The sequence below is a fragment of the Mustela erminea genome, chromosome 11 (assembly GCF_009829155.1).
Source record: "Mustela erminea isolate mMusErm1 chromosome 11, mMusErm1.Pri, whole genome shotgun sequence".
Classification (NCBI taxonomy): domain Eukaryota; kingdom Metazoa; phylum Chordata; class Mammalia; order Carnivora; family Mustelidae; genus Mustela; species Mustela erminea.
In genome coordinates, this window is record NC_045624.1 from 17381908 (window position 1) to 17403276 (window position 21369).

Sequence of the window (21369 nt, forward strand, 5' to 3'; positions counted from 1 at the left end):
ATTGGGGCGCCTGGGTGGCTCAGTGGGTTAAAGCCTCTGCCTTCGGCTTGGGTCATGATCCCGGGATCCTGGCATCAAGACCCACATCGGGCTCTCTGCTCAGCAGGAAGTCTGCTTCCTCCTCTCTCTGCCTGCCTCTCTGCCTACTTTCTCTCTGTCAAATAAATAAAATCTTTAAAAAAATTTTTTGGGGGGCGCCTGGGTGGCTCAGTGGGTTAAGCCGCTGCCTTCGGCTCAGGTCATGATCTCAGGGTCCTGGGATCAAGTCCCGCATCGGGCTCTCTGCTCAGCAGGGAGCCTGCTTCCTCCTCTCTCTCTCTCTGGCTGCCTCTCTGCCTTGTGATCTCTATCTGTCAAATAAATAAATAAAATCTTTAAAAAAAAAAAAAAAAAAAAAATTTTTTGGGGACGCCTGGGTGGCTCAGTTGGTTGGACGACTGCCTTCGGCTCAGGTCATGATCCTGGAGTCCCAGGATCGAGTCCCACATCAGGCTCCCAGCTCCATGGGGAGTCTGCTTCGCTCTCTGACCTTCTCCTCGCTCATGCTCTCTCTCACTGTCTCTCTCTCAAATAAATAAATAAATAAATCTTTTTTAAAAAATTTTTAACATATATATATTAAAAATGAAAAATTATAAATTTTTTAAAAAATAAAAATATTGGGGGGATGCCTGGGTGGCTCAGTTGGTTAAGCGGCTGCCTTCGACTTGGGTCATGATCCTAGCGTCCTGGGATCAAGTCCTGCGTCGGGCTCCTTGCTCAGCAGGAAGCCTGCTTCTGCCTCTGCCTGCCACTCTGTCTGCCTGTGCTCATTCTCTCTGACAAAAGAAAAAAAAATGTTTAAAAAAATAAATAAATAAAATAAAAATAAAAATATTGGGGTGCCTGGGTGGCTCTCTCTGCTTCAGCAGGGAGCCTGCTTCCCCCACTCTCTCTCTCTCTGCCTGCCTCTCTGCCTACTTGTGATCTCTGTCTGTCAAATAAATAAATAAAATCTTAAAAATAAAAATATTTAAAGTATTTAAAAATAAATAAATAAAATAAATTTTTAAAAAAGAGACAGATAACCTAAATGCTCCTATATCTATCAAAGAAATTCCAGTATCCCCAATTGTGTGAATTCACTCTTTACACGATTCAAGCCATTTATGATCATCTTTCCATAATCAAAGTTCCATCTGGACTACTGATTAGGAAACACTTAAGTCTTAACCTTTCTACAGCCTCGTTTCTGCAAATGTAAAATGAAAGGATTAACACACTTCTACCTATTCCAAAATTCTGTGATGTTACTCTACCAAGTCCTTCTAGGTTACCAAGGGTTCAAGTTATCTGTTAAAGTATTCCTCGACTATTCTAATCCAGAGAGAACTATTCTTAGCCTATATAAATCCATAAGTTTACGTCTATACTTCTCATTTACTTACTGTTACTACCTCATCTCCCCAACTAGATTATAAATTCTTTTTTTTTTAAAGATTTTATTTATTTATTTGACAGAGATCACAAGTAGGCAGAGAGAGAGAGAGAGAAGCAGGCTCCCTGCTGAGCAGAGAGCCCAATGTGGGGCTCAATGCCAGGACCCTGAGATCACAACCTGGGCCAAAGGCAGAGGCTTTAAACCCACTGAGCCACCCAGGTGCCCCTAGATTATAAATTCTTTACTGGTAAAAAATGAGTCTCCTATTTGTCTTCTTCACAACTCCTAGTATAGTACCTGGCACATGGGAGAAACTCAACAAACATTTAATTTATTAAAAAATAAATAAGCACTTCACACCTTGATTGTTTGTTGCCACTTGAGGTAATCTTTCCATTTACCTTATGTGCTTCAGGGGAGGGGGTATGAGAGCTTAACTGTACAACAGCATTATTATAAGCATAGGTTCTTTAGGGGGGCGTTTTAAAAATATACATACATAAAAAGTGAGTTCATAGGGCTTTTCTCCCTCATTTATTTTCTGACCCCATTTTCATGGCTTCCTTGGCACAAAGCTGCACAAAAAGCATATATTCTGAAGAAACTGTCTGAAATGGCTCTAAGAATTCTTTTTCGATCAAAGTTACAGCTCAAACTCTTAATTCGAAAGTAGTCTTTTCCTTTGTTTCTTAAATCCATTACATTACCTGTAGCCAATGCAGAAGTCCACTTATACACTGTAATTAAGAGTCTATACAATTATTGGGGCGCCTGGGTGGCTCAGTGGGTTAAGCCTCTGCCTTCGGCTCAGGTCATGATCTCAGGTTCCTGGGATCAAGCCCCGCTTCGGGCTCTCTGCTCAGCGGGGAGCCTGCTTCCCCCTCTCTCTCTGCCTGCCTCTCTTCCTACTTGTGATCTCTATCTCTCTCTCTCTGTCAAATAAATAAATAAAATCTTAAAAAAAAAAAAAAAAAAAAAAGAGTCTATACAATTATCTATAAAACTGAGATTTTCCACTATGCCTCTTCCAAATAATGTATAAATATATAAGACAATCTAAGCATTGATTTTGGGGTATCACGGCATTAATAATTCTCTACCCACAGAAATTTAACTATTACTCTTTCCTTATAAGCTATTCTCAGTATCAAATATTTTGTTCTTTTAGCTTAGTCTCAATTAACAGGTCTTACTTCATTTTCATGAATAACTAATTCAAAAGCTGTAACAAAATTATTGTCAAATCATAGTCTACAATAAAAAATTTTATTAGTTTCCAAAACAAAGTTAATTTATCAGTTTTATTATATCATAAAATTTTTCTACTTTTTACTTATCTTACATTATTAAACCTACCTTCATTGGCATAAGTGCAAGGAAATCTGTGATGAGATTATGGATTCTACGAATATAAAATTCCTCCTGATAGAAGTTTTCTGATACCACTACCGATTCAGTGAGGAATAAGAAAACATTGTCAGCAATTGCGAGCTCTGCCATTGCTTCATCTGCTTCTGTGAATTCAGCCAGGGCTGGAAATACATTAGGAAAACAGCATGGAGGAAAAGTTATTAAACTAAATTATACTATCTCAGAATACTCTGTTGATGTTTCAAAACTCAGGTATCTTCTCAACCTTCAAGCATGTGCTATGCATAAAATAAGACTGTATTATTGTAACTGCCTCAAAAATTCAAAAGAGCTACTGAAAAAGTACATTAGAAAACCACATGCTCAGGGCACCTGAGTGGCTCAGTCAGTTAAGCATCTGCCTTCAGCTCAGGTCACAATCCCAAGGTCCTGGTAGCAAGTCCCAAAACAGGCTCTCTGCTCAGCAGGAAGTCTGCTTCTCCTTCTCCCTCTGTTCCCCACCACCCTCCACATCTTGTGTACAGGCACATTCTCCCTCTGTCTCAAATAAATAAGATCTTTAAAAAAAAAAAGTGCTCTTCACAGCAACATCATGAGCAATAAAAAATTACTTCAGAGATATATTATGTAACACTGATATAGTCAGGGAGTTATTATCAAAACATGAACATATGAAAATGATGTTAAGGCTTTAATCTCAGAGAGATGAACTAGATCACTCAGAAAAAGTCATCACAGCTCATAAGTGAGACCAAGACCTGAACACAACCACATTAAGTAACTCATCTAATTTGATAACAAAGTAATAAAAATTGAAAAGCTAAACCTTAACCTAAAGACAAACTGGTCTACTTGTAACTTTTAGCTTTTAGTTTAAAAAAATTCAAACAGGTATATGAATATAGACCAATATAATGAACCACCACAAACCCCATTAGCTAACTTCGACGTTACGCATTTATGATCATAAGTAATGTAGACCTCCACGCGTACCCAAAGGAGATTTAAGCAAATGCCAGATAATTTAACACTTCATTTGTAAGTACTTCAGTATACAACTCAAAAGAATACTTTAAAAACAAAAGAAAAATTGGGTGCCTGGGTGGCTCAGTGGGGTAATCATCTGCCTTCAGCTCAGGTCATGATCCCAGGGTCCTGGGATCCAGCACCGCATCAGGGTCCCCGCTCAGCAGGAAGCCTGCTTCTCCCTTTCCCTCTGCCACTTCCCCTGTTTGTGCTCTCTCTAATAAATAAATAAAATCTTTAAAAAAAGAAAAAGAAAAAGAAACCATTACATACCAATAACATTATACCTTAATACCATTATATCTTAAAAAAACAATTTCTCAGTATCAAATACCCACACAGGAATCAAATTTAAAACTATCCCATAAACGTTATAAAAGATTTCAGTTTGGTTTTTTGCTTTTTGCCTTTTTGAGCAATTTGCTTAAATCAGGATTCAAATAAGATCTACAGATTATGTTTGAGTGATAAACCTCTAGACTCCTCCTTTATCTTTTTGACACTGCCCTTTATTCACTATAGACACTGGACTTTTATGCTATAGTTTCCACAGTGTGGTTTGATACCCATCCCAGTGGTATAGTTAACATACTCCTCTGTCTGGTTACACTAAAAAATTGGTAGTTTGATTTAAAGACTTGATTTGACTTACATTCAATTTTGTTGGTAAAAGTATGTCACAGGTGCTACTGTGTCCTTCCATCAAGAAATACATTGTTGCTTGCTTCTTTTAAAACATAAAACTGCTAGTTACTTTGAGGTAATCTGGCTTTGGAAAAGAATTACTATGTAGTTCTTTCTACTTGAGCGTCATTAAGACCAAATACAGAGTGTGCTACTCAAAGTACACTTTCATTGCCTTGAAAAGGGTCAGGAAAAGATACAAGCCAAGAGTTTCAACCAGAGGAAAACAGATGCGTTTTTATGTTTTATTTTGCATTTTGAAATAAAGGCTTCTTATCTATGGATACCATACCTACCCCTTGAGAATGAAATAGTTTAATTCTTTATGACTAATACTTATTATTAAAATTACTAATTAAATACTAGTAACAATGACTCATTACAAACCTTCACTTGAACTCAGAAATACTGGAATTGAAATCACATGATGATCAATTTTATTTCAATCTAGATCAATTCTATCTAATGTCTATTACTTGAAGACTATTTAAATAAAGCAGCATTAATATATTAATGTAAATTAAGTGTTAATGCCTAAAAAGTTTTTTGAAATGTCGAAGTTTAATAAAGTTTCAAACACTATAAATTAGTGAACGTTTGCTAAATTCTTCAGAAGTCTATGAAGACAGTAGTAACTAATTCTTCAAAATTCCTATTTTATTAAAATTTGTCTGGGGGTGCCTGGGTGGCTGTGGGGTAAGCATCTGCCTTCCGCTCATGCCCAGTATCATGGGATGGACCCCTCACCAGTCCTGCTCCTTGTTCAGCAGAGAGCCTGCTTCTCCCTCTCCCCCTCCCCTTGCTTGTGTTCCCTCTTTCTCTTTCTGTGTCAAATAAATAAATAAATAAAATCTTCAAAATTATTTTTTTGAGATACCACTATTTCAAACTTTACACTCAAGGAAAAAAAAAGAAGCCAAAAGAATCACAGGCTCTAAGGGAAATATTTCATAAAAGTTCTTCTGGGAGACAGGGAAAAACTGTGTATTTCACCACATTCCAAAGCTTCATTTAACACAACTCTAGATACCGTCCTGTGCTCATGCTTATATATATCAAAGATAATACCTCTTTCAAAATACCATTAACGTTGATACGTTCTTTCTCGTAACTAAATTACCCACAGTCAATTTACCTGTCACATCAGGTAGCTGAGATATTCCTCTCAATGCCAGTGCCCAGGCAAGTCTAACAGTGGCTTGCAGCCCAGGCAGTTTCCAAAGCTGTGAGTCCTGAAGGCGGGAGTGAATTGTTGCAATGTACTGTCTTTCTGTCAGCAAAGGAAGCTGATGAATCATATCTGAAAACACAAAAATCAACCACTATACTGAAAAGTGGAGAAATTCTCACTTTTTTTTTAAAGATTTTATTTATTTATTTGACAGAAAGAGATCACAAATAGACAGAGAGGTAGGCAGAGAGAGAGAGAGGGAAGCAGGCTCCCTGCTGAGCAAAGAGCCCAATGCGGGACTCAATCCCAGGACCCTGAGATCATGACCTGAGCCGAAGGCAGTGGCTTAACCCACTGAGCCACCCAGGTGCCAGAGAAATTCTCACTTTTGATAGACAGGAATAATGTCTAAAAATCAGAAAATCAGAGTACTCTTATCAAATAACTGTGACTAATTAACATTAATGTTTGACAAACCAAAAAAAAAATTCCACAGCAAAAATCATATGCAAACTCAAAGTGGCAATTGACAATATTTCTAAATCTTAGTTCTATTTTTTTTCCATTTTTTTTAATAAGTATACTACAAAACTTTTAAAAAACAGTTAAAGAGCCACTCATTTCTTCTGTATTTAAATTCTAAAACATATTGGGGCAACTGGCTGGCTCAGTCTCTTGATCTTGGAATTCTAAGTTCGAGCTCTACATTTGGTGTAGAGATTACTTAAAAATAAGACTTTAGGGATGCCTGGGTGGCTATGAAGGTTAAGCCCCTGCCTTTGGTTCAGGTCATGATCTCAGGGTCCGATTCCCAGCTCTCTCTGCCTGCCTCTCTGCCTACTTGTGATCTCTCGTTCTGTCAAATAAATAAAATATTTTTTAAAATAAATAAATACAGGCTTTAGCTTGCTCTCTCTCTCTCTCTCTCTGCCATGTGAGGATACAGCATGGCCATCTGCAAGCCAGGAAGACAGCCTTCATCAGGACCTGACCTTTGGCATCTTGATCTTTGACTCTCCAGCCTCCAGAACCACCTGGGTGGCTTAGTGTGTTAAGCACCCGGCTCTTCATTTTGGCTCAGGTCACAATCTCAGAGTCATGAGATCAAGCCACTCTGTGCTGAAGATGGAGCCTGCTTAAGAGTCCCTTCTCTTGGGGCACCTGGGTGGCTCAGTTGTTAAGGGTCTGCCTTCAGCTCAGGTCATGATCCCAGGGTCCTGGGATCAAGCCCCACATCGGGCTCCCTGCTTAGTGGAAGCCTGCTTCTTCCTCTCCCACCCCCCACCCCCCGCTTGTGTTTCCTCTCTTGTCAAATAAATAAAGAAAATCTTAAAAAAAAAAAAGTCCCTTCTTTTCCTCTCCTTCTGTCCCCACCACGGCTTATGCATTCTTTCTAAAAAAATAAAACATAAAATCTTTAAATCAATAAATAATAAAATATAAATCAATGTCATTTAAAGATTAAGAAAGATATAATTTGGGGCACTTGGCTGGCTCAGTTGGAGTATATGACTCTTGATCTCAGGGTTGTGAGCCTGAGCCCCATGTTGGGTACAGGGGTTACTTAAAAATAAAATCTTAAAAAAAAAAAAATTTTTTTACTAGATAAATAAATGTCTCAATTTAAAATATCAAGCAAAAACTGGCCAAAACAAAGATCCAAATTGCAAACAAGTATCTATTCTGATTATAACAAATGAAAATGCTAAATAATAATAATTTTCAATTTACAGTTCAATTATACTAGGGTACTTCAAACAAGCACAGGATTCTGAAAAAATACTAGAATGGGAAACACCACTAACACCTAAGAATTCATTTATTTTACTTCATTATTTTCTTGTATTTCCTTCTGTTGTCAGTGGTTCCCAACCTTTAACCAAGAACACATTCATTATTTAATTTCCTGTATTTTAAGTCTTCATCTACAACTATACATGTACTAATAATTCACTTCTCCCATTTATTAATCAAACATATACACAAAAAAACAGCAAGAAATTACAATTAAAATGAGATAATATTAGCATTCTAAATTGATTAAAATTGCAACCTAATACAAAACCTTCCATTTTAGCCTATGAGACCTTCTAGGCATTTCATTTTGCTTTTGAAAGTCCCAGTTACCAGCTTCCATTAACGCAGTCTACCCCTACTTAATTCTGTGCTTCATTTCATTCAAGACAGGATATCTGACAAATGCAATAACTGGCAGCATTCCTAGATGAGCAAAGGTACCACTAGTCTGTGATAGGCAAAGCATTGTGTGACAGTGTGACTGGAGGAAAGGGGTACTTATGTTTTCCATAAGCCTTTCCCAATGCCTAAGGATGGTCACCAAATATGAGTGGAAAATGTCTATTCTCCTTATATACCTACTGAGAGAACATGCTGATGATACAATCAAAAGTGGACAGGGGATAACTGTTCAAATAAGTACGAGTATCTATGATGTTAAAAGGCAATAATCTTCCAATAATCTTGGAGAATCATTTTTAAGATCCTCATTTCTAAGCAGTAACTATAATGTCACCAAGTGACAATATAAATTAAAGAGGATATATTACTAAAAATGATAATTATCCTCCGTTAGAATGTTTTCATGAAAGATTTGAAATGTGAATAATATAGAAAGGAACAAGCAATTAATTAGGAATGCAGAACTCATGACATATATTACCTAACTTTTACCACTCCCCTATTCCAAAACTGAAAGGACAATAGAGGTATCTAACAGGGTGCATATTTATAAAATGTGATCTTATATCTAAATATTCAAATACCGATGAATTACACACACAGGAATACAGGAATAAAATACATAATTTTTTATTTTAGTAGTTAAAATAGTTAAAATAATGCCCTACTTAAACGTTACCTCCACAATTTAATCTGATTTTTTAAAAAAACAAAGACAATAGTAGTACAGAATTCAATACCGTCTCGTTCCTCTGTGCTTTGTTCTATAAAACTGATATCAAAGCAGTACAGAAGCGCCATAAGAAGAGCCAGATTCACTGCATCCAACGAGCCATTAGCCTCAACTGTCACTTTTTCCAAATGTCCAATAAGAAGTAGAGTGTCATCTTTGCCTAAAGGTGACTGACAAGCCCAGGCAAAAAGGCTTTCTGCCAGAGACTGCCTGCATTCCTTGATGAGATCAGAAACCTAGAGATAAAAATGTACGATTATCAGTATACATAAATAACAGTGAAGCCTGGTCTTATTTCAAAAAGTAAACTACCAAAAAAAAAAGTAAACTACCTTTTACAAAGCTAACTAAATAAATCTATCTGAATCCACAAGTAACTCTAAAATCTCACATCTAGAATTCTAAACAAACCCTATTATCAATCCCTTATTTTATATTCCAACCTCTTTTATGCAATGACCAGTTCCTTCAAGAGTTCATTCCAGAAAGAGCTACAATAGCACATAAGAGACTAGAAAGAAGTGGAAACAGTTCTAAGTCAATTTTGGATACAGATACCCACACATTTCAATGGGCATTAGCAATTTTCCTATGCCTGTGTTAGAATGTTCTAAATGCTATGACATTTCTGCCTGAGATCCGACACAGATGACCATGAACTGATGATATTGAACCCTTGCCTCTTTTCGGTGTTTTTCACTGCCCAAACCTCTCTCTCGCTGTAGTTTCTCAAACTCATTGTTCACATCAATCTGTGACACCAGAGTAAGGACTTTGTAAGTCAATCCTTGCTCCATCAGCTCCTCTGTGAAGCGTGTTGTCATGGAAACCAGCTCTGGACTGTAATGAAAAGAAATCAATGGAGAAAGTTACAAGGAATAGTCACGTCTATGCTTCATCATACAGATACAGCAGTTGTTCTTGACAATAATGTTTCATTACTGGAAAAGAAACAGAATGAATTATAACTCAGCTCTTTCCACCCTTGCTATATAATTAGGTGTCAATAAACTTCTAACCATAAATTATTTTTTATTTGTAAACAAAATAAAGCAGCTTTAATCTGTCAATCTTTATGGAATACTCAGTTATATTACTGATTTTATTTAAATTATACACACTAAAAGGAGAAATTTTTGTTATTTCTAATAATTAAAATAATAATCTGTCAAGTAATTTCCAAAAAAGCTCTGAAATCCTAAGAAACGAACAGACCTGAGTTCGAGGGTCCATGTTTTGCCTCGTCTAGACTGTACCAAGGCTTTCAGGGAGTTTGCGATGCACCGTTTTCCATCCCAGTATAAAAGAACAGCTACTAATCCTCTGGTGAGACCAGGAAAATGTGGCTGTTGGTGCTCTCCTAGAAAAGGGAGTTGAGAAATAATTTGGTAAGTATGTGTTTAAGAGGAGACAAAAATTACCATACCCATGTTCAGTTCAGAGAAATCACAGAATTGCAGGGTTCTAGAGGACGGTAGGACTCCTCTACTTCAAACACTGTCTTCCTCCTCCCACACCTCCCACATCTTCACGAAGCCGTCCAATCTGTGCTGGAACACCAGCACTCACACGGAACTCCCTGCTTCCCAAACTCAGCTTCACCTTCATCTACGATTTCCACATGCTGGTCTCACTTGGTCCACTGAATCTAATGATATTTAATGCCCATTTCCCCTCTTTCACACGAGATCTTTCAAATGTTTGGAAGGTTCTTCCCCTGAGTTTTCTCTGAAAAGTAAATAATCTATTCCTACGTTTCTAGTTCACTCACCCTTTTAACTGTTCGCCTTTGAATAAGTTCCACTGTTGTCTTTTTTAGTTTTGGTTTCATTTCCTGAGCCTGGTTGTCTTCTCCCCAAAACCCAATCACTCCACTTTCTCCTGTCCCCAAATTCATCTCATGGCTCACACCTCTGTACAGGCCATTTTGTGCCTGGATGCCTTTCGTCCTCCTGAGCACATACATATTCCATGTGACATGTGTCTACTCAGATTTCAACATCTAGTTCAGTCCTCATGAACTTTGTGAAGACTTCTCTGTACATCCTGAGGTCAATTTAATCCCTCTGCCTCTGGACAGTATGCCTCTGGATACTAAATCTTGCATAAACTGGCATCAAGGCACTTTAGTGTATAATTACTCGTCTCCATGTTTTTCTCAATTACTAGACTATGAGCTCCTTTACACTAGTTGAAGTTCCATTTGTGTTTCTATCCCTGGAGTCTTAATGCAGTGCCAAGCCCATGATAAACATAAAATAAATGTTTGTTAATGAAAGTTCTGAGTTAAACTCAAAACTGAAGCCTATCCAGTTAACATTTCTATAATGCAGCAGTAAATTACCTTCCTTCTTCTCAATAACATACTTCTTTTAATGCAGCCTTAGGTCAAAAAGGATTTTGGAAGTCACATGATAACTTTAAACATGAGACTTTCTTGGGGCACCTGTGTGGCTCAGTCGGTTAAGTGCCCAACTCAGGTTTCAGCTCAGGTCATGATCTCATGGGTTGTGCGACTGAGCCTCTCGTGGGGCTCCATGCTCAGTGTAGAATCTGCTTGAGATTCTCTCCCTCTGCCCCTCCCCCCACTGACATGCACACACACTCCCTCTTTACATGTAACTATTCTGCTTAAAGTCCCTGTCAGCAACTTCCCACTGCAATTAGAATAAAATCCTAGTAATTCGCCTTGCCTACAAGACTGAATATAATCGGATTCCTGCTCTCTTCCTTAACTTCCTTCGCTCTCCCCTGTCTTTATGAGGCTCCTTCGTCTTTTTACCCACGGTCTCTTTATTCTTTAGTGTGCCTTTGGTGTAACCTCAAGCACCTGCTGTTTGCTCTGCCTGGGTCACCTTCCCCAACAACTCTGGTACCTTGTCATCATTCAGGTCTCAGGTTAAGTGTCCCAGAGAAGACTTCTCTAAGTATCCTATTTAGAGATGCCCCCCCAGAAGCTCCCATATCTCTATATCACCACCTTTTTAAATTTTCTTCCTAGCGCACAGTATTACTAAAATTATCTTATTTCTAACCTATTCATTATCTGAATCACCTTCTCAAAAAGAACTCCAAAAAAGCAGTGAACTTACTTTCTTACTCATTACAGGACAATAAATTCTTTGTGCCATAAAATTTGTGAGATGCAGTCAACAATACTTTGCTAATAAATTACCATGGAAAAGCCTATTTTAAAACAGTTAAATTACCTTTAACAATTCCAATCATTAAAGCCCTCCCATTAGTCAAAGATAAACAGAAGGAGACATTTTGAATATGGTTTTTCAACTAAACTACTTTGGAATCTAAATGATACAACACTTGAAACCCTGAGTGGATGATTTTATAATTTTGTACTACCTTACAACAGATTCAGTTAAATGTCAACCTACCGGCAAGGAGAAGCTCAACAGCTGCCAATTCTCCAATATCAAAAAGGTCACTAAGGATAAAGGCCTCTTTAATGAGCTGTTCAGGAAGAAGTCGGGTTCCCTGTTGACCCTGGATGGCGACTCCCTCTGTACTGGCCTTCTGAACCTTTTCGTGTTGTTGGACATTTTTTGGCTACAATGGTAAAAATAAATAAAATCATGGAATGAAAATCGTATACTGGAGACAAGGTCTTAAATTATTACCTAAAGAAGGTAATTCGTGACAGGTAACATGATGGAAGAAGTACTGCTTATCAGACAATCTACCATTAGACCTTTAAGACGTGACACTTCCTATTACCTTCAACACTTATGCTGTTACTATCTTCTTAAAAACTGCTTCTGCTAAACTCTGAAATACAAAATGTTGAGAAAGCAAACCAAATAATACACTATTTTTCAAATTTGTAAAGAACATTTCTGATTATATATTTCATAAATAAAAACAATATGGTCTTCACGTGAGAAATAACAAATAGATACATGAATTGTTGAATCAATTAGGAAGGCTAAGGATAGTTTATTAATATATTACGTAAAATGTAATCTTAGTCCCAAAGGTCTTACTAGGTTCAAATAATTAACAAATGACATATGGTATAGAATTACTTGATGGATCATAAAATTTTAGAAATGTACATCTTATAAAAGGCCATATCAGTCATTTAATCCAACTCCTCTACTAACAGATGGAAAAGCGGGCACCTGGGTGATGCAGTCAGTTAAGCGTCCAACTCCTTAGTTTTGGCTCAGGCCACAATCTCAGGATCATGAGATCAAGCCCTATACTGTGCTCCAGCCTCCGTGTACCCTCAGTGCAGAGTCTACCTCAGATTCTCTCTCCCCTCCTTCTGCCCCTCCTGCTCATGTTCACTCGCGCGCGCGCTCTCTCTCTCTCTTTCTCTCTCCTTAAAAAATGAAATAAATCTTGAAAGAAAAAAAAAAAAAACAGACAGATGGAAAAGCTGATGCCAAGATAAGTCAGGTGACATCTGGTGCACATACAGCTCTAGTAGTAGAGCCAAGACTAGAACTCAGCTCACATGGACCCCGGCTAGAGCTCTTTCTACTAAAGACATCAAGAAAGGGGGAAAAAAAAAAGCTAAAAAGCAAAAGGCCATTTCTGGTAAGACAAACAGTTCTTAGATAGTCTTGTTAGTCTATAAAAGAAAATTATCAAACAGTAAGGAAAAGAATTTCCAAATATAAATTCCCTCCACTGAAGTACTCCATTCCTGGTTGAAAAGGATTTCAAGATGCAGTGATTAATGACACGCGAGAATTAATTAGTTCCCCTAATACAACTTACATAACATTATGAAGAGTTAAAATGTTGAAAGTGTACCTGGAAACAAACAAAATAATCAATCTTACTGAGCTTAGGTATATTAACTATAGGTCAGAAATTCCAAGGATGCTCATATTTCTGGAATACACTAAACCTTCTAAATTGCATTCAAATATTGCTAAGCTATCTCCCCGCTAGAGATAAGTACAGTATAACATCTGTGGAGAACAAAAAGAAGAGAACAGCTGCTTCTAGGAAAAATTACATTCATAGAGAAAACTTGAGCCAAGGACTATACAAGTTATGTATTTCATTCACATGCATTAAGAATTTACTTCCTTGTCACATTTTTAAAAAAAGCATATCCAAGAAGTAAAAAAGAAAATTTCCTACTGGGTTTCTGAACAGTGAGATGAAGTCAGGTTTGTGTTTCTTCAAAATCATGTCAAGAAGGTGGACGGCTTCAGGTTGTCTTCTCCAAAGAGCATTTCCCACTGTTTGCCAAATGTCTTTGTAAGGACCCCAGAGACTGGCAGCTTCAGGAAAAAATAAATGAAACAAGCATCAAATAAAACATACATGTGGAAAATAGCAAAGTTACTGTCCATACATTTCAATTTGGTCACCATACCTACTTTAAAATATACAGAGTTATACATACAAATCAAACATGAATATAAAAGCATACATATCAGCCTTCTCAAGCGACAATAAAAACATCATTCTACTTAACTTAATATAACATAAAGTAAATCCTGACTTTAAACTGGAGTATCTGCTATGGTTCTGCCACTTTATCAGCTGTGTGACAGGGAGCAAGGAAACAATCTCTTTGAACTTCAGTTTCTGTACATAAATAATACAGCTATTACCTACATCATAGGGTTGAACAGATCAAATGATATAAACTAGATGAAACACACAACACAGTGCCTGGCATACTGTAGGCACTCAATAAATACAGTGTTTCTAGCCTCCCTATCATTCAAATAAAAGCAGGAGTAGAGGCAAAAAAGATTAGATTTTGTAAAACTTAGCAGCTGAAAAAAAGCACTTTATTTTGGTAGGAATACTAGCTATTAAAAATCAACATAGAGGGGCACTTGGGCGGCTCAGTGGGGTAAAGCCTCTGCCTTCAGCTCAGGTCATGATCCCAGGGTCCTGGGATCGAGCCCCGCATCGGGCTCTCTGCTTAGCAGGGAGCCTGCTTCTTCCTCTCTCTCTGCCTGCCTCTCTGCCTCCTTGTGATTTCTGTCAAATAAATAAACAAAATTTAAAAAAAAAAAATCAACATAGAAATATGAAACACTTCTATAAATTTATATAAAAAGGATCACATTTTGATTTGTAAAGGTAATAATAGGAAGCAATACTGAGCTTCTGCTAGGTGCTACCGAGCATGGTTCTAAGTTTGTCACACATATTATTTTATTTCAGAACACTGTGAGGACAGCACTACGTTTTCCTCCACTTTATAGATACAGAAATTGAGGCAGAGAGGTCAAGAAACTCACCCAAGGCCACACTGGATAGGTGGGTCATGAACCCAGGCAGTTTATCGTCAAAATGTGCCTTAACTGCTGAATTATACTGTCTCTATACATAACACTTGGAAAATGAAAAGATTGGGGATAATACAGGTATTTCTGAAACATCCAGTAAGCGAAGAAATTAAGATCACAACATCTAGACATACCTAGGTGAATTCAACTAAACTCAGCCAAATTCACTTATCTAAGCCCTTAAATAATAAAATATTACAGAGAAAAAGAGAAACAATTTGATCTTTAAAAACTCACAATTAAGTTTTACAGACAAAGCATACTTAAGTGAAAAATTTCAATAACAATACAAAAAAGTGAATATGGTTGTTGCCACAAAAGATCAAAAGATCAAAACAATGGTCAAAAGTTTTTAAGGGATGGCTACACTTGTGCAGCAATTTGGGGAAAATCTGGGTGACAAAGAGTAGCCAAGGGAAAGTAGGAGCTAAGGCTCAAAGACAGATGTGAAAGTGTAAAAGAGAATTCACAGAGCCATAGTGACATTACAGACTGGTGACTTTCAAACTATTTCCACTATAACCCATGGTAAGAAATATTCTATATCTCAATCCAGTACACACTTATGGGCAAAACGAAAAGTTGTATATAAAATACTAATATTCACTCACTGTATCAGTGCATTCCAAATTTTTTATCCTGTTCACTATTTTATTCACTATATAAAATCACTATATTTGGGGCGCCTGGGTGGCTCAGTAGGTTAAAGCCTCTGCCTTCAGCTCAGGTCATGATCCTGGGGTCCTGGGATGGAGACCCACGTCAGGCTCTCTGCTTGGCAGGGAGCCTGCTTTGCTTCCTCTCTCTCTACTTGCCTCTCTGCTTACTTGTGATCTCTGTCAAATAAATAAATTTTTTAAAAAATCTAAAATCACTATATTTATTTTAGACCCACTGTTTGAATAACACTCCCTGAAGACCCAAGTTTCTGTTTGCAAACAATCAAATATGGTACCTATATGTGTTTATAAAGACTCTGAAAGGGAAACTAGTCAAAACCAATCAGTCACTCCAAAAACGTGGAACTTATCTATAGCCTAAACTATTAAGGGTCGTCTGTAAACATGCTTAACTGCTGTCTGAGAAAAACACAAATCCAAATAAACCTACCAGGGCAGGTAGGGCAGACTCTGCTGAGCACAGAGTCTACTTGAGATTCTCTCTCTCCCTCTCCCTGGCCCTCCCCCCAACTGCCCCCACCTCACGTGCACACACACTCTCTCAAAAAAAAAAAGAAAGGAAGAAAGAGAAAAGAAAAGAATAAATTAAAAAACCGACCAGGGCAGTAAGATGGCATAATAATGTAACCTAATTAAATATGTTAAATGTTCATTGTCCTATGAACAGTGTTATCAGAAAAAGGCAATGCGTTGGGGAAAATTTTTTTTCAGGGGGAATGTGCTGGGAGAGGACAGACTAGTCAAACCAGATCATTCATTCACTCAACAAGTATTTACTGAGGGCTTTCCGTGTGCCAGGGACTATCAACCAAGCAAGACAAACAGGATCCCAGTCCTCATGGAACTTTGAGATTGACACAGAGAAAGACGTTAAACATAGAATTCAGAAAACAATTACCAGTATAATAAAAGATGATGAAGTACAGAGTGCTAGGAGAATGTATAAAAGGGAGAACCTAGCCAAACCTAATCTGAAGATCAGGGCAGGAAGCCATAGGTCATTGGTTCGGGGACCTGGGGGATGAGAATCAGCAGGTCCAGACTTCATATCAACAGCAATCTACTCCCTGCTTTGCTTCCATTTTTGCCAATCTTCTGATTAAAAAAATATACCTTGTCATATAAATTTCTAGAGTAAAAAATGTGCTAACGAACCAACAAGAGTACCAGTGCAGATACACTTCCCATTAAAGATCAATAAATTGAAATACTACTTTACATATCTATCTTTTCTGAATCTTACTAAAGAAAATCAATTGCTAGGATCCAGCACTCTGGATACACTAAGAGTTCAGGCCTGCCAAAATGAGAACCTAACCCCTGAATCCTACTGACATCCAGTGACATACTAACTAGTTGGATGGTAACCAGTTAACTTCCCTAGAGGTCATTTTCTTGGCCCTCTCTAACGGCAAAAATAGAGTAGGTTTGAGTCCAAGAGGCAATTTTTCCTATTAGTAAATAGGAAAGTTCCAAGTAGTAGATGAAAAAATGAAATGGGTACTATAGGGCAATGGTGTGGTTTCTGGACTAAATAGAATCACAGAAGTGTCAGGAACCAAGGATGACAGGTAAGTAAGCTGCTAATAAGGTGACAGAACCTAAAGTAGGATGAGGGCAATAAAAGCACAAGAAAAGGCCTGTTAGTAGAAAAGAGCCAGAACTAGCAACTGATCGGCACAGGGTACAAAACAAAGTATTAAGGAGAGTCTGGATGGCTTAGCTCGTAAAGCATGTGACTCCTGATCTCAGGGTTGTCAGTTCGAGCCAGATACTGGGTGTAGAGATTATTTAAAAATAAAATCTTAAAAAAGAAAGAAAGAAAGGCATCAAAAACAACTTCTAGGGGCGCCTGGGTGGCTCAGTGGGTTAAAGCCTCTGCCTTCGGCTCGGGTCATGATCCCAGGTTCCTGGGATCGAGCCCCACATCAGGCTGTCTGCTCTGCAGGGAGCCTGCTTCCTCTTCTCTCTCTCTCTGCCTGCCTCTCTGCCTACTTGTGATCTCTGTCTGTCAAATAAATAAATGAAATCTTTAAAAAAAAAAAAAAAACTTTGGGGCAAATTTGAAACTTGTCTTATCACAGGTATTTAAAAATTCTGAGCTGATAAAAGTAAATTCTCTTTTTTAACAATAACAATATATTGAGACACCTGGGTGGCTCGGTTGGTTATTCATTTGTCTGACTCTTGATTTCAGCTCAGGTCATGATCTCAGAGTGGAGGGACTGAGCCCAGAGTGGAGAGACTGAGCCCAGAGTGCAGCTCCGCACTCACCAGGGAGTCTGCTTGGGACTGCCTTTCTCTTTCTCTCTCTGCCCCTTCCCACCCACCTCCCACCAACCAGGGCACGCACAGGGCACACAGGCGCGCTCTCTCTCTCTCTCTAATAAAATTAAATAAATATTTAAAAATAAATAAATAAATCATTAAAATAATAAATTAAAGTAACAATATACAACAGAACCTCTGAAGAACTAATAAATTTCTTTGTATTAAACATACTTAGCATTATAAGCTGAGTTACAGAGAAAAATTCTAACCTCCCCCCTTTTATGAAACCAAGAGGCATCCAGTAACTGGTCAAAAACTACCAAAAACCCCATGTATCCTGGCATCCTTAGTCTATCATTAACATCAACACATCACAGAAGGTAATTGCAACAGAGAGTTTTCATTGGCTTGTCTTTGGCTGGCTAATTTTCATAAACACCTTTCTGTGATTACAAATGTAAAGAAGCTATAAATTCTTCCAAATTACTAAATATGTATTGATGTATTTTTAACATAAGTGATTAGTTCATTTGAGAAATAAATCTTTAATGTTTAGGAATACCTCCAACAAATCACATTCATTCACTCATTTACCATATACTAGTTACTGGTAAGCTGTAATCATACAGCCAGACGTGAAGGTAATATCTAGTTTGACAAATGCTATGAAGGAGAGATACTCAGGGCAAGAGATTACAGAATCAGGGAATATGATCAACTCAAGGAGGTCAGAAAAGGGAAGGATTCCTTGAGGAAGTGCTCATTAGTTGAAATCTGAAGGATCAAGAATAGAGTTAAATGAAGGGAGGAAGAAAGAACATACATCTAGGAAGAGAGGACAGCATGTGGGTTCCCATAGTAAGAGGGAACATTGCCCATTTCTCCCTTCCCTCAGGCAACGAACATTCTTTGTTTCTATGAGTTTGACTACTTTAGGTATCAAAATAAGTGGAATGGGGTGCCTGGATGGCTCAGTGGGTTAAGGCTCTGCCTTCAGCTCAGGACATGATCTCAGAGTCCTGGGTTGGAGCCCCACATCGACTCTCTGCTCAGCAGGGAGCCTGCTTCCCCCTCTCTCTCTGCCTATTTGTGATCTCTCTCTGTGTGTCAAATAAATAAATAAAATCTTTAAAAAAAATTTTTTTTAATGAGTGGAATCATTCAGTATTTATCTTTTTGTGACTGGCTTACTTCACTTAACACAATGTCCTCAAGATTTACCTAAGTTGTAGTATATGACAGGATTTCCCTTTGAAGGCCAAATAATATCCCACTGTATGTATATACTACATTTTGCTTAGCCACTCATCCATGCACATTCAGGCTGCTACCCTAGGATGTTTAACTAAATACAAATATATTCTCCTGACTCAGATGCAAAAAATGTTTCCTTTCTATGTTATCAATTAAACACTCCTGGCACAAGGCCTTATTATACAATGTATACTCCTTGCAGTTGTTGGTAACTCGCTTTTCTCTGTCCTTCAGTGATTTATGTTTAATGATAATACCTTGGAATGTGCACTAAAGAACAGTATATAGCGACCCATATAAGATCGAAGTCTTGTTTTTAAGATTACATCTGGGTATGAGAAAGGACAGAAATATTTAGAACCTAACTTCATGACCAGCATTCATATATATGAAAACTCGATGTAATAAAATGCATTTAAGTAGTTTAAGCACCTAAGACTGGTTTACAGTCATTAGGTGTATAAATAACCCTGGGGACGTTACTTAACTACCTTAAGCTTTTACTTCCCCATCTGTAGACTGGGGTATTTAAACAACAGCTACTCCATCGGTGTACAAAGGGGATTAAATGAGATGATGCAAACAGGACACTTAGTCCAATGCCTGGGACATACCAGATGCTCAATAACATAATCCTTCATTGTCATAAAATAATTTATTACAGTGTTTCTGAAATGGCTTGATTTGCAAAATTCAGATTTAGACAACTTTACAAGAATATCGGTCCTGTGCAAAGTAGAACCAGCACTTTCACCCCTCCAGAAAAAGATCACATGGGGTGGGAGGGGTATGGGTTGGAGCGCCCCTTAAATATTACTCTTGAGTGAGATTCTCTACCAGCATTTACCACTCAGACATGCTCTTATAATTGAATCTAAGAAGCTAACTGCACCTCATTCTGAGCAGGAAATTCTCCGTTTTCAAGACCATTCTACCCTGAGCAAGACTTTTGGCATCCTTGCCCCGCCCATTAGGCGCCAGGAATTGTGACAATCAAAATGCACCCACTCTTTCAAAAGCCTCTGGGAACGGTACTGCCCAAGGATGAGCATCAGCAAAAGAGAACCCACCCCAAATCCTCCAGTGTCCTTCTACTACCTTCTTGGTTCTACCTTGCTACCTCTCCATAAGCAAAGAGGGACGCGCCACAAAGGCAGAGCTCAGAATCCTCTGCTAAGGCAGTGGCACCCCCTCCCCAGCCACCTTCCAGGTTGCAGGCTTCATAATCAAAGACCCTCGCTTCCTACAAGACCGCCCAACATCCATTCATAAGGGGCTGTGCTGGCTACTCTGATGTGGGAGCTTTCGGCCCGCGCTCGTGGCTAAAAATCATCTCGGGTCCTCTGGCCTCACTGCCAGAGACTTGTCTATCTTGGCGAAATCCGAGCCAAAGACACACAATGGGGTGGGGAGTTGAAGGGACCAAACTCAGCCCCGGGCTGCAAGAGACTGCACGCGGGGTTCCAGTGGACCAAGCCTCGGTGCCTGCACACTAAACCCCAACTCGAGGGCTGGAGCCGCAGCGCGGACGCGCGCCATTCAAACTGGGGAGGGGTGGGACTCTAGGCCCAGAGCTAGGGAAAAGCAAGCACAATACTCAAGTGAAGGCCTGATTGCGAGGAACCTCAGAGTCCGGGTCTTTCCCTAAAGAACCAACCGTCGCCCGGCCCGACTGATTCCTTTCTGCCCCGGCCGCCCTTACCCGAATTTACCGCCAACAGCGTCGCCATCTTGGAGGCGCACTAACGGAGCCCTCCTGCCGCACGAAAGCCCCAGAAAAGGGCGAGGCTGCCCGAAATCATGCCTGAACAGGAAGGTATCACCCTGTCTCGGAATGGCAGTCTCGACGGACTCGAGCGGACAACAACTTGGAAAGCTGCTGTAGGTCGCAGACGTAAATTTTGGCCGCGATATTCTTATTCAAATTAGGCGAGGGCAACCAGCTCGGAAATACGAGGTCTTCGATATGACGTTAGTCGTACGGTGCATTCTGGGCCTTGTAGTTTCTTTTTAATGATGATTGAAGTTTAAGTGTAACAATAAGAAAACGAGACTAATTATTGAAATTAAGACTATTTATGATATTTTAAAAGCCGTAAGCCTAGGTCATTATCTCCATGTCAAATCAAAACTTCCTTGCGTTTCTTTCTTTGAGGAGTGGAGTGTAAGGTGTATAAATCTCAAAAACCATTTATTTATCAGTTATAAACTAAGTTTTTGTTACATTCCAATATACCAAGTGTATTGTGTCAACATAGTTGCATAGACTGAAACAAATC

At 38.6% G+C, this 21369-nt stretch overlaps 1 protein-coding gene across 3 annotated transcripts in view; it reads right to left on the bottom strand.

Moving 5' to 3' along the window:
• The window catches only part of NUP205 (nucleoporin 205), an 84981-nt gene extending 63991 nt beyond the window's left edge, over positions 1-20990 (bottom strand). Inside the window, exons 1-8 of one of the 3 annotated variants that reach the window (XM_032304199.1) lie at positions 20793-20990; positions 13717-13859; positions 11997-12168; positions 9820-9964; positions 9285-9444; positions 8612-8840; positions 5637-5801; positions 2777-2952 (exon numbers count right to left, since the gene is read on the bottom strand). In XM_032304199.1, coding sequence (XP_032160090.1) covers positions 2777-2952; positions 5637-5801; positions 8612-8840; positions 9285-9444; positions 9820-9964; positions 11997-12168; positions 13717-13859; positions 20793-20820 — 1218 coding nt within the window. In that variant the 5' untranslated portion in view covers positions 20821-20990. Of the gene's footprint in view, positions 1-2776; positions 2953-5636; positions 5802-8611; positions 8841-9284; positions 9445-9819; positions 9965-10206; positions 10351-10375; positions 10470-11996; positions 12169-13716; positions 13860-20792 lie in introns of those variants that run through there. The other 2 variants (XM_032304201.1, XM_032304200.1) reach the window with 2 other exon arrangements.
• Positions 20991-21369: the final 379 nt, after the last annotated feature.